General features: G+C 28.5%; 1 protein-coding gene across 4 annotated transcripts; it reads right to left on the bottom strand.

Annotated features, from left to right (window-relative positions):
* Positions 1 to 436: 436 nt before the first annotated feature.
* On the bottom strand, positions 437 to 11,915 carry LOC145831361 (uncharacterized). 4 transcript variants are annotated; one of them, XM_082938599.1, is made up of 18 exons: positions 11,813 to 11,915; positions 9,672 to 10,272; positions 8,096 to 8,560; positions 6,279 to 6,971; positions 5,903 to 5,986; positions 5,311 to 5,376; positions 4,975 to 5,064; positions 4,784 to 4,820; positions 4,091 to 4,248; positions 3,488 to 3,518; positions 3,329 to 3,368; positions 3,218 to 3,261; positions 2,934 to 3,003; positions 2,361 to 2,506; positions 1,957 to 1,985; positions 1,614 to 1,689; positions 1,321 to 1,385; positions 437 to 744 (listed from the first exon to the last, which is right to left on the bottom strand). In XM_082938599.1, the coding sequence occupies exons 2-18, from the start codon at positions 10,258 to 10,260 to the stop codon at positions 707 to 709; spliced, it is 2,721 nt and encodes a 906-aa protein (XP_082794725.1). In that variant the 5' UTR covers positions 10,261 to 10,272; positions 11,813 to 11,915; the 3' UTR covers positions 437 to 706. The 4 variants fall into 4 exon arrangements, with proteins under 4 accessions (XP_082794725.1, XP_082794723.1, XP_082794724.1 ...); XM_082938597.1 differs by lacking the exon at positions 11,813 to 11,915 and adding an exon at positions 10,986 to 11,036; XM_082938598.1 differs by lacking the exon at positions 11,813 to 11,915 and adding an exon at positions 10,986 to 11,036 and having other exon boundaries at positions 3,332 to 3,368.
* Positions 11,916 to 13,222: the final 1,307 nt, after the last annotated feature.

Here is a 13,222-nt window from a genome sequence, read left to right as displayed (position 1 = left end):
AGACGTTTTCTTTTTTGACAAAGTTTATTTAAAAAAGATTTACTTCAGTTCGCATTAAATTTTTATTAAATCATGAGACCAGTATTGATTACTCACAATAGGAAGTTAAAACCACATTTAAAAACACAATTAATTCATTTATACCATTTGTTTTCAAACTCATCTCTTTGTTTTAAGTTTATTGGCAGCTAAAAAGAATTTTTGCTTCATTTATAACAGTCAAGTTTTCTCATTTTGAATGGAGAAAGTAAACACAATTAATTCTTTTTAATTTTTTTGTTATATCTATTCGTTTTAAGTTAATTGATCAGCATAAAACAAATAACAATTTAGTTTTTTATCTGTCAGTTTTTAAGAAAAAGTAAAATTCTAATGGTCTGTATATGAATTTCTTGTACAAATTTATGCTTCTTTTGAATCTATAATGTTTTAACAATTTAATTATACAAAAGTTGTAACGATATTTTTCAAAACTGCTAAGTTTAGCTAATGGTCTACTATTTATCTTTTAATTTTAAAAGATAAACCGTATAGTTTATTAAATTTACACAATAAGCAAACGTAGTTATACGACTACAACCTTTTTTTAATATAACGTAAAAGTACATGCATAAAAAAGAAATTTAAAATAGTACGTCACAAAACAATATTAAGCGGTTTATTAAGATAACGACAACAAACTATTTGTTTTCCATCAAATATCAACTTAAAATTCTTCATAAAGGTCCTCTGGCTCCGGTATCGCTGCAGAATAAAAATCAAATGTTGTTATTCTTTTATAAACAGACAACAGTTTTAATAAAACATTTTGCTGCTAATTTACATTTGTAAAAAGGTTGATTGATATATTTTATTTATCTACTTTTACACCAAGATTATTCAATACACCCATTTGATTTTTATAAAGTTTTATTTTAAAAATTGTGTTTAGTTCAGTTGCTTTTTTTAAACTTAATGATTTTTGAATGGTATTTAAAAAGCAAAAATAATGTTCATGTACTTAGTGATTTCATCTTACTATAAAATCTCTACTGGTTACAAAGAGAAACTTTAGTACTTTAAATAAAAGCTTTGGTAGTTTTTATTAAGATAATTTAGTTAGAATTAACAAAGCTTTAGATTACAGTTTTATTACGTTTAGATTACGTTTCCTAAACTCTAATACTTAAATTCAACCATAGAAGATTAGTAACTGACTTAACTAGCTAATACGATATTTTTTTTAAGATTTAATTTTGGACACTTTTATTAATAATAAGTTTTTTAACTAAACTAAATTTAATACCAAAGTTTCTAATTTTGTTTATATAATAAACAAACCAGTAGATGCGTCCAAATAAAGTTCTTCGGATTCTTCCGGGTAACCTCTTGGTAAAGTGCTCCCACTAATGGAGAAAAATTTAATGGTTTATATCAAACAGTTTCGTTTCTTTGGTAAGTAAAAATATGCTGAACGCAAAAAAAATCTTAGTTCACGAAAATCAATGACACATCAGGACAATAAACATTATTATGTTTTGTATTATAATAGTACACTCTTATATTTTTAAAGTATTTTTCTTGGTGTTAAGTATAAAGTAGTAGTGATTTAAACTACAAAGTTTAACACTAACTTTGGCGAAAAACTATTAGAAACATCTTGAAGAGAATTATTGTCTATCTGAATATTGGAAGATTCAACATATCCAACTGTATTTTTTATAACTATATAAAAACTTTTTTACTTACATAAACAAAATAAATTAATTCAACTTAATAGGTTAATATATGCATAAACAAGTTTAAATTTTTTTTTGAAAGTCATCCTAAGTTCCAAACAGGATTTTCGAAGTTAACTTATTTCTTTTTAAGCTAAAATTTAGTTTAAACTATAATATGTACTACGCTCTTGAAAGCTTTGGAACTTTAAGTTTTACTAATACTTTTTGACCATTTATTTTACACAAAGTTTCTCACTTGTTCCTTGCATGTTTCTCACCAGCCATCTGTAATAAGTATCACTTTTGCTTGTTTGAAAATTACTTTAAACAACTAAGTTATATTTCGTTTTTTTTAATTCATAAACTTATTAGGTAAGCCGATTAAACTAGTCTAAAAGCTTTGTGTTGATAATTTTTATCAAAATTTTTAACTTTTAATTCGATTTAACATTTATTTAAGTATTTAAGATCCTCTTAAAACAGTCTGTCAGTAAGAAGTAATTAAAAAGGTTAGTTTGATTTATAATTTAGAAAAATATAAATATACTGAAAGTTATACGGGCAAAGTTCAATACATATGTGTAAATTAAGTTAATAACAATAACTTATTTGAGTTAAGTTAATTTTACGTCTATTTACGACAAATACAAACTATCTTACTTTCCCCTGGGGCATTCGGTCATCCTGATAATGTCAACGGTTTCTCCTGATACCACTTTCAGATCTGTTTTAGTTATGAAGGATCCCCTGTCGTCTTCCAATACTATTCCTGACTGCATCGGTATTATCAATCCGTATTGTTGTAGCTTGAAATGTAAAAGTTACTTTTTTTTAATTAAATTAAATATTAATGGAAAGGTAGTTTTATAATCTAGTAGTCTGTAATAGTTGGATGGATTATTATTCCCAATTTTTGCAAAACGTAACAATGTTGTTTGCCTTAGATTGTCTTTTTTATAAATTTTTTATTTCCTTGTAACATTTTTGTTACTTACAAGTTTCCTTAAAGCTAGTTTAAAACTTTAAAGCCAGCTAAATTTAAAGTACTTTACAAGAGTGCTTAGCACTACCATAGTTTTATTATTTATTTAATTTAGTAGTTTAATCTAGTTTTTATATTAAATTTCAAACAAATTTTATTGTGAAATCATCATACAAGTTTAGTTTATAAAACTTAAAATTTTATTCCTTATAACATTAAAACATTCTGTTAAACTTTTTTTTTCAAATTACCTTAAACTTTTTCCTGATGTCTTTCTCTTTCTTGGACAGCTCCGGTGCTTGCGTGTTGTTCGATCCGAAACTTTAAAAAGTAATTATGTTATTACTCGAATAAAACTACAGTAAACTTAGTAAAACCAGACAAATTAGTTTATATCAAGTTACGTTTACTTCTTAAACTTGAAGGGTTTCTTTTTGCACAACTTGCAAGTTCTCATAACACTTTTAACGAAAGTAAAAATAGTTATTAACAAACTCTCTATGTTTCATGTACACCAAACAAACGAAAAACAAACTCAGCCTGGTTGAACGTTTCATAGGTGTCCTCGGGCTCCTCACCCTATACAATTTGTTTGTTTTTATTTTAAATTGTTTCTATTTACAATATTCTAAATACTTAAACAAACCACCTCGATTGTGTCCAAGTAGAGTTCATCATCTGCGACACTGTTTTTGTTTATAAATTTTAACCATAAAGTTTTACGGTTTATCTAATTAAGTAAGTTTCTTTTTTATTATCAATAGAAATAAATTTTACAAAATTTATGAAAACTTGTTAAACTGACCTAACAGAAGGTGGAGACGGTCTTTTTGGCACTGTAAAATATTTTATAAATATTTTAAAACGACCAAATTTAAAATATTTTCTTAAGTATTCAATACTTTAAAATCAATAACATTTTTACTGTTTACTACTACTCCACTAAGACTATACCTAATTTAAAAGGGTACGATAAACTCAGTTTATACGTGTGTGAATATTTGAAACGGTTAAGTAAAGTTAAATTTTTCAAATTTCTATTTAAGAAATTGTATACTTTGACTTATATACATACATAGTTAAAAAATGAGTTATTAAGTTAAAAGTAAGAAATTTTGATGATTTTATTGATGCAAAAGTTAATTTTAACAACTTTTAATCACAGTTGCAACAAATGCATTGAAGTATTTAAAATTTTTAAGTGGTGGTACTATTTTCTTAGTTTGTGTAAAATTAGATATAAAAAGGTATAAAATACCATAAACTCTATCTAGGTAATTTTTGAAAACATATCCAAAGTAAAACTTAAATATAAAGTTTAAATACTAAACAGCTGGGCAATTGCTATTTTTATAGAAATTTTGCAAACTAACTTTAAACTGAAATAGTTCTCAAAAGTTTCACTCACTTGAAGGCGCTCGGTTGGGAATGGACGGAGCTCTCGTTGGTCGCATGGGAGGTTGATTTGGTACCCTTGATGGTTGTGATGGAACCCTCGGTGGTTGCGACGGTATCCTGGGAGGAAACTGTTGCTGGGAAACTTCCTCTTCGTCGTCCCACGTCTCTCTGTGACGTCATAATTGTAAGACGACGTCATTATGAGAAGTTATTTTTATAGGTGATATGATGTGTTAATTTTAAAAGGACTGTTAACAATTGATAAGGATGAAGTAGAGACGTTTTTGCACCACGCCTCTCTTTCTCACTTGTAAATTAAGCCACTAAACTTGAACTTACAAACACCTGACCCTAAGAAGGCCTTAGCAGCAAAGGTTCTTGAGAAAAAAGCTATCTGTTTTGCAGTTTATACATACCAATAATCAACAAAGTTGATTATAATAACATTTGTTGAAAGTATTATTGATTTTTTAGGATACTGTTTTATCAAAATTAGCCTTACTCATCTTTAAAATATAAAGTAATTAAACTATGTGTTTTAAGTCAAAAAATTACTTTATCTCAACATATAGGTATAAGACAGGTCAACTCTACAGCAAACTAGTTGTATAACTCAACTGCAAAGATAATCTAAAGTAAGTCAAGATCCTAAGTTTAACACAAGCATAGAAACTAGTTATGACGTAACAACAAAACAACAAACATCATTTCTTCTTGAGCTTGTTGCGGAACGTTCATACCTGAAAGTTAGTTTTGTGTTAAAGTTCAAAAACATATTTCATTGGAGTATAGCGACGTATATGTTTTCCAGTTTATTCAATTATAATTTCGAAACACTAAAAAGTTTACTTTGTATTTAATTATTTTTTCTACACCCTCAGTAAAACAACGTACCTGACAGTCCTTTGTTCTTACCAAATGGTCGGGATGGCAAAGACGGAAGATTAGAAGTATTGTTTTCCGGCCTTTGTGGCAAAGAAGGTACTGTAAAAAATTCAAATATGTTTATGGTTATCTAATAGTACATATTGAGTTTTAACTTAACTTAGAAAAAAATGTTATAGTGAAAAATTATAACTCTATATTTCTTTAGACTGTTTTTTTTTTGACCATGTTTAGCAGTGTATAAAATGTTTAAACTTTTACACGATAAAGAAAAGTTAGAAAACTGGGTGTACATTACAATTGTATTTTTGTTTTTATTTTTTACAAAATAAATAATTCTCAAACCTTGTTGATTCTTTTTAGAAGGTGGTGGGGGAGGTACACTTGGTAATTTCTTATGCAAACTTCTACCTGATAATAAATATTTATTATTTGGTAAATTTTATTCAAACTTCTACCTGATAATATTAATTGTTTGGTAATTCTTTGTATAAAATTCTAGCTAATTGTATGTGAATCTATTTAGAAACCAACTTTTAATTTTGTAACTGAGTTTTCAATAATACTTGCTACAACTTTATAAATTCACTGTGTTTTTTTTTAATGACAACGTAGTATGACTCATGAAACGATTTTGCTCGTTTGTGCTACTTTAAAGTTTCAGCTTAACACTTTAAGTTTTTTGATAATCATTTAACTATAATGCAGTTTCAGGAAGCTTTTTACCGAAATTATGTTACATTAGTACAAAATTCATTAAAGTTTTAAACTTTTTTTAGCTGACTTCTCAATTGTGTCGACTAGATAGAAAAAGACAAATCATTTATAATTTTATTAATTCATTAGTGAAATGTTAATAATATTATTCTAACAGTTCAAAAAAACTTAACACAAACTAGTATACCTACAACTATTAATAAACTTATTATTTGTGTACCTTTGATTATCGGTGGTTTTATTGGTTTTTCAGGTTTTGGTCTCGAACTGATGTCTTGAGGAAGATACAACCTGTTTGGTGTGCCTGAAGTGTGTGCTTGTTAGTAAAATTTAGCAGTTTTAAATAAACAACAAGTTATTTAATAAAAAAAATTATCACCGAAATCAAAAATCACCGAAAGATGTTGCTTAAGTTATTAGATTTAAAAAGGCAATTTTTTTTTTCTTATCACAGAAAGTCTATTATGGATTAACTTAAAGTAAATACTCAGCTCGTACCAAACTTTTGGTGCTGGTTTTGAAAAACAACTAAAATAAAATTTTTACAATTCATAAAGAAAACACTTTAAAAAAAAACAGAAAATAAACAACACTACTTTTATGGCGGTTCTTCTTCGGCATTCCAGCTTTTTTATTTTCAACTTCGAGGTTTTTCTGGCTCAATCGTCTCTTGTTCTCCTGAAGCTGTGCCTTCAACATTTCTGCCATCCCCATACTAGGGGATTTCCCTAAAACGTCAGGGGACTTCCTGGTCTTTTCGGCTGGGTACGTCGTCATGTCCGCTTCGTCGTAGATTTCCTCTGACGTCATAATATTGTCATCAATGACGTCATCATTGCACATCGCCTCGTCGTAAAATAATTCCGGATCGTGTGACGTAATAAAACTTAAATCTGGTTTCGCATTTGATGTGGAGTTTCTCTGCGGCAGGGAGGGTGGTTTATCGTCAAATTGTGACGTCATTGTCTTTTGCAATGTGGAGAAAGGCAAGTTTCTTTCGGGTAGCATGGGCGACCGCTCGTTTAATTGTGACGTCATAACTTCGTTTTTCGACGTCAAAAACGGAGAAGAGTTTCTCTTTGGCAGAGTCGGCGGCTGCTCCAGATTGTTTTGAATTTGTGACGTAATAGTATCGTTTTGTGTAGTCATAAATGGAGTAGAGTTTCTCTTCGGGAGGTTTGGCGGCGGTTGTTCAAAGTTGTTTTGTGACGTCATATTCTGACGCTGCATCGTCATCGCCTTGGGTCGGTACTTTTGGGGTTTTTTTGGAAGTTTCGGAATTTCCTTTTCTTTTATAAAATATTAGGTTTATGAGAACTTAATAAACTTAGTGCCAATTCAAATTACGACTCGTGCAAGATACTTTGAAAATTTGCTGCAGCGACAGAACTTTATTGTGACAATAAAGTACAAAATACAGAACATTTTATGATGCAGCATTAGTTTGGCTTCATGCAACGCCATGACACTGTTTGTTTGAAATGTCTAACAAATTTTAAACCTTTTCTATTCTTTTAATGTTTGCATGCAAAACTGCGCTTCTCTTTTAAACTTTGAAATAAAGTAACATTTATTGGTGAGCTTGTGAAAATCTGTATCGTGCAATGAGAATGTTATTTATGTGGTTTAGTTGTTTGTTTTTCTTTAAAAAGGTTTTTACTAGGTTCCTATGTTTTGACGCAGTAAATTAGATTTCAAGTGTGCCTATTGCTTTTCAAACAACATGCTAATTAAAAAAAATAATTACAGAAAAAGTAATTACTTTCTAAAATGAGTATCATGCTCTTGTAATAAAATCAAAAAGTGAACAGTAGTATTTTTATAAAAAGTCTGTACAAAACTTCAAATTTTTCTTTTACTTAAATTTAATCATTGAAGGAAAAATAGTCGATAAATAACTACGCCGGTTCATAAATAACTACGGTAGTTCAACCAAAAACTACGACGATACATTTGATAAACTTTACAGCAACAGACTGTCCACGTCAATGATAAATTTTCAAATTGATTAATTTCTATTGCTAAATCACTATTTTGCTATTTCATCAATACTTTTCTGCTTTATGGTAATGATTTTATTTTAATAAAATATTAAAAAATGTTGTACAATATAAAAAAATATACAAAATACACTGTACAGATCTGATAAAAAATCATAATACACTTTCAATGTTTTCATACTTTTTACACTTGAATTAGATTTGTAAGATGTAAAACAACTTAAAAACAGAATCACAAATGCTTATAATTTGATTAATAAGAATCAACAAACATTAAACACTTTCACTATTTCCAGTCGAATTTTAATTTTTTCACAATTTCATAATTACAAATACCAATTAGAACTGAATTTCTATGATAAACAAAATCACAGTTTTTCATTGATTAACAAGCATCAAAAACATTTAAATACTTTCATATATTCCATGTAGCTTCCTTGTATGCAGTTTATCCACTGCAGAATTCCTTTCTTCGTGTTTTCGCATCAGTTCGGCCATGCATATAGTCGACTTTCTTTTTGATTGTGACGTAACAACTTCAGCTGCTTGATTTTCAACGTCATCGTAAACCTGTGACGTCATTTCGGTGTCGTCGTACAGCTCCTCGGTTTCCGCGTCGTCATAAATCTCCTGATCCACTTCTGTGTCGTCATAAATCTCTTCATTTTCGTTTTGTGACGTCATAGTGGCTTCGGGCAGCGGGCTAATGGAGCGGTTTCTCACCGGAGGGGTCGGAGGCTCCAACCCACCATAAGTTTTGTTGCTGAAACTGTTTTCTCTCATCCTGCTATGAGAGAACTTTTCCCGCCCAACGTTTTGTGACGTCATAAACTCCTCGGGAGGCGGCGGCAGGTCGAAGTTATTCTCAATTTGAAGTTCTATTTTTTAATTTGTTTTTGTTAGAGTGACGATGGAGTTTGATGCCAGTAAAACGATGAATTATGATGAAGAACGGAATTTATAATTTCTTATTGATGACGATTAGTATAAATTACAAGTTTGCCTGATATAATTAATGAATGTTTTTTTTTGAGTTATTATTTATACAATGTCATTATATAAATTATAATTTTTTTACTAATTTTTTTACTTTTTCAAATTTTTTACTAATTCAAGATTTTTTGTCACTTGATTTTCATCATTGATTAACATTAAATCAATGTCTTCTTTTTATTTTAGTTTTCGAAACAAACATATTTCAATTATTTTATTTGTAATGTAAAATAAAAATAAGAACAAATCAATACGTGAATTAAGTTTCGATTAAATATGTCGAACAAAGTTTAAATTATTTAATTACAACACATTGTAAATTTGGCCAATGTGATCCAATTCAATTGTACCTAGACATAAATTTTTTCAGTCAAATGAATTTATGTATGTATGTGTGGCTAAACAGGTCTGTTTTTTTTTTCTTTGATATACTTCAACTTTTAACTTTAACTTGAACTATTCAAACTTCATTACATTAATTTAAGAATAAACAAAGTGTTTTGTAAAAGTAAAAGCAAAAATTATACTTTTTATATTTAAATTAAACTAAAAAGTACAACATGCAAATAAAGTTTCTTGTGCAATCATAAAAAGTTCAGCTTGTAATACATACACAACATAAATGTTAAAATATAAATTTTTTATAAAAGTCTTATTTGCTGAGTAGCTTTTAAATGATTTTTGAACAGACTCGTTTCCAAACTTTTAAATTAAATAAACAAAACAAAACTAAGTATGGTGCTTAAAGACAACTAACGTAACTGCTGCATGCGTTAAAAAACAGTTTGTTGCACAAAACTAATGGTAAAAATAAAAAGCTTTGTTTCAGTATAAAATTTACATTTTAAGTTTTATGAGGTTTTATAGTATTCCTAAATACAGCCGGCTTGTTAAAAATTTCTCACAAAGCTAAAAAAAAAGTATTTGGCTTTAAGTTTCGGTAATTGTGGTAACTGCTGTATAAAGTAGCGAAAATATTTTCTCATAAAAACTAACTTGGCATCTCAGGAGCGGGCTGCACTTCTTTCGTTCCGAACCTCTGCGAATGAAGCGACGAGTTCCGCATCATTGGTTTCTCGTTCGTTTGGAACGAACCTCTCGCTTGATTGGTTTTCGCGGGTCGCGTTGGTGGCGGCGTGGCAACGGACGCGGTTTTCGGGGGCCTTTGGGGCGGGGCGATGCTCTTGTTGGGTGATTTCGGCAAAGTGGCCGATTTCGGGCTAGCGTTATGAAGCCACGAGGAATTTGATCGAGCTTTTGGCGCGCTTTTCATATTTGGCGGGTTTTTGGTCAAGTAGTTGTTTGGCGGTTCTTCTTTCGGAGTCTCGGGTTGGGGTTTTTCCCACGTGTTCTTCCGCCAATGTGGCTGTTTTGCTTCCGGCTCTTTTGAAATTGGTTTCGGGCTGTGCGGAAGATTTGGGCTGAGAGGGGGCTTGGGGCTCAAGGGTCGCACGTTCGAAGGCCTGAAGTTGGCGGGTTTCGAGTGGAGGTGAGAGGGTTTGTTCGCTTGGGGGCGCCCCTGGTCTCTGGGAGCAGTTTTGTTTTCAGTCAATTTCGACTTTTTCCTTTCTTCGAGTTCGATCATCCATTGTGGTCGCTGTGTATACGTTTAAATAGAAATAAATGAGATGAGCTAGTTTTTTATATAAACTATAAAACCTTAAAATGATTTTAAACCTTCACTGCTGTAATTAACATAAAATAATAAAATTGACTATTTTTGAATAAGATCCTATTTTTACATTTTGTTTTGCAAACATTTGAGTTTCCTATCGTACTGGATTCTCAAGAATTTTTGCTAGAATTTGTTATTAAGTTTGTATTAACTTAAACAATTTTTTTATAGTAAAAACAATATAGTAATATTTACAGTATTAAGCAATATAGTATTCTAATATACATTAAGTAGATAAAAAACTATTTAGACATATTTAGATATTAAAGGGCACAAAACTCGAAAAAAAAATTGTTTTTAACAAATTGGTTCTGAAGTATTGTAAACATTAACTAATCTAATTAACAAATTATTTGTGTAGTTTAAATAATAGTGTCAAAAAATCTAACATAAATTATTTATTAAGCACATGCAACAGTAAATATTCAACTTTATTTAGATAAAAATCAGTTATACAAAACAACAATACTGACATAGTATGTAAATGAGTTAAGCTTCTTAAAATTAGTTTAGGTCAAAAATTTTTTATTAATTACAAATGTTTCACTGACAATACCAATTATACAAATTATCAAGAAAATATTTGTTTCAAATTTTTGTTTTACGACTTTAAAAAAAAACTGTTGCAAACTTACTCCACTCATCTTTAGAACTGTTTTTATTCTTATGTACTTATATTATAATTCTGTAAAACATAAACTTTAGTGTTTGAAGATTTTTTTTGATGACAATAACATTTACTTTTAATAGATTTTAGTTTATACTGATTTATCATAACATATTTTGTATACTTCTTGAAACGCAATTCGAAAAGTTTTCAACTGCTTTCATTAAAATTATGACATTTAATTAGCATAAAAGTTGTTGACAAAACAAGCTCAGAATTTTCAAGACGAATAAAAACCGTGTTTGTTCTAAACAAAACAGCATATAAATCTTAACTAAAATCATGTTCAGTTTTGTTTTCAGCTCAATAAAACTAAAGCAGTGTTGTTTTAGTTATCTGTATACCAAATAACTAGTTACTATTGAACACATGCTACTATTTGTTTAACTTGTTTGCTTATTGGTCTACTTCCGAAATTTTAAGATGAAGAAAAGCAGATCATTGAAAACTTATATAACAACATCTACATACAAAAAAATAGTATTAAATTTTATATGAAGTATTTTCATACATTTTGTACAACATTTCAGAAAAACTTGTTGTTCTATGCTTTTTTTATTATTTTATACTGATAAAACAAAAAACATAAATAAACAGCTACTTTACTCAACACTTTTAAACTAAATTGTTTTTGTTCTAGTTCAAAAACAATATTCATAGGTTTTTATAATTTAAATGAAGTTATAAATACTATTTATCTAGTATAAACTATACTCAAAAATAAATATTTATTAAACAAAACTTTTTTATAAACCTCCTTTTTAACATTTCACTAAGTATATATTGTTAACCAACCTCTTTAATTTGAAACTGAAACTTAACTAAAGTAGAAAATTATTCACTAAAACTTAAAAACTTTTATTTTAAAAGCTTCATAAGTATTTAAAAGTCAATAGTCTAAAAACAAATAATTTAAAATTACTTTATTTCATTTGAGTTATATTAACTTTTAACCAAAATCAAAACAAAAGTTAAAACTTTTAAAACAAAAGATATTTTTTTGAATAAAAGCTTTAAAAACTATGCAAGTTTTGAGCAAGTTGCGTAAAAATGTTCACTTTATGTGAGTTAAGGAAATTACGTCATATTGGTTTTACGTTTTGAAATTTAAGGGAAAGTCGATAATCACCTTTAATAATTACAGTTTCTGTCTAATTACGACAAAAATAAAGTTTTAACTTGTTTTTTAACTATTTTTTTTTCCTACACAACAATTTATCAATAAAAAACATGACTTGAAAATTCTATAAAAGCACATCAAACTAGTCTAGATTAATCTTAAGTTGCTTTTTAGTTACGATAAAACAAAATAAAAATTAACATACATAGTAGAAAGTTTTGATAAATAAATTATTTTAAAAACTTTAAATACAAGATATCAGTTCTATAAAAAGTTTTAAAATGTGTATAAATCTTTGTTTGTAAATAATTAAACACATAGTCTTCGTCAGCATTTAACCTCACTAAAAAAAAATGACAACATTTAATCAACAACTGCATTTATCAAGTAAATCAACTTAAAAATGTTTAGTAATTCTTTAAGACCATAAGAACAAATTAAAGAATGAATCATCTGCTGCAATAAATTTCTGAGCTTCTGTTAGTTTAGTTTTTAGAGTAATGAAAAAACTAAATTTTAGCGTATTAACTCTAGAAAAATATTTTTTTTTGTGGAGCTCGTTCATCAGTTTATTTTTCCTAAGTTTATGGAATAACAGTTTTTAAATTTATAGCAGCTGTATAAAAACTATATTTAACACGGAAGCTTGTAAAAGTGAAATGAGTTTAACTGCTTAATTTTATTAATCATACTCAAAATACGTCAAATCAATAACGAAACCTTTGAAACTTGAAAGGTTTTTTCTTATTTTATGAATTTTATCTTATTCATATGTTTGCTTACGGATATTTTAAGGTGTTGTTAAGCTACTTTTGTCACCTATTTTTATAATTGTAATACTCTTGTTTTTTTTTTCAAAGGAAAGACTTGCTAAATGCTAAGGAGAGCCTAAGCCTGCAGTAGACTTACAAATGCCGTAAGACAAATCAAGATAATGAACTGATCATACAAAAAACGAAAACCGGGTTTTAGTCTTTCGAAAGCTTGGGGTCTGATTATCGAAGTGTAATAACCTTTTTGTTGTAACGATGTTAGATAGTCTATTTTTTACTTCAATTTAAACAAAAAATATTTTTCTTTAGGGA

This window comes from Thalia democratica, chromosome 3 (genome assembly GCF_965202585.1).
Source record: "Thalia democratica chromosome 3, ktThaDemo2.hap1.1, whole genome shotgun sequence".
In the NCBI taxonomy this organism is placed as follows: domain Eukaryota; kingdom Metazoa; phylum Chordata; class Thaliacea; order Salpida; family Salpidae; genus Thalia; species Thalia democratica.
Note: the sequence above shows the minus strand (reverse complement) of the source record. Positions and strands in the feature narration are given on the sequence as shown.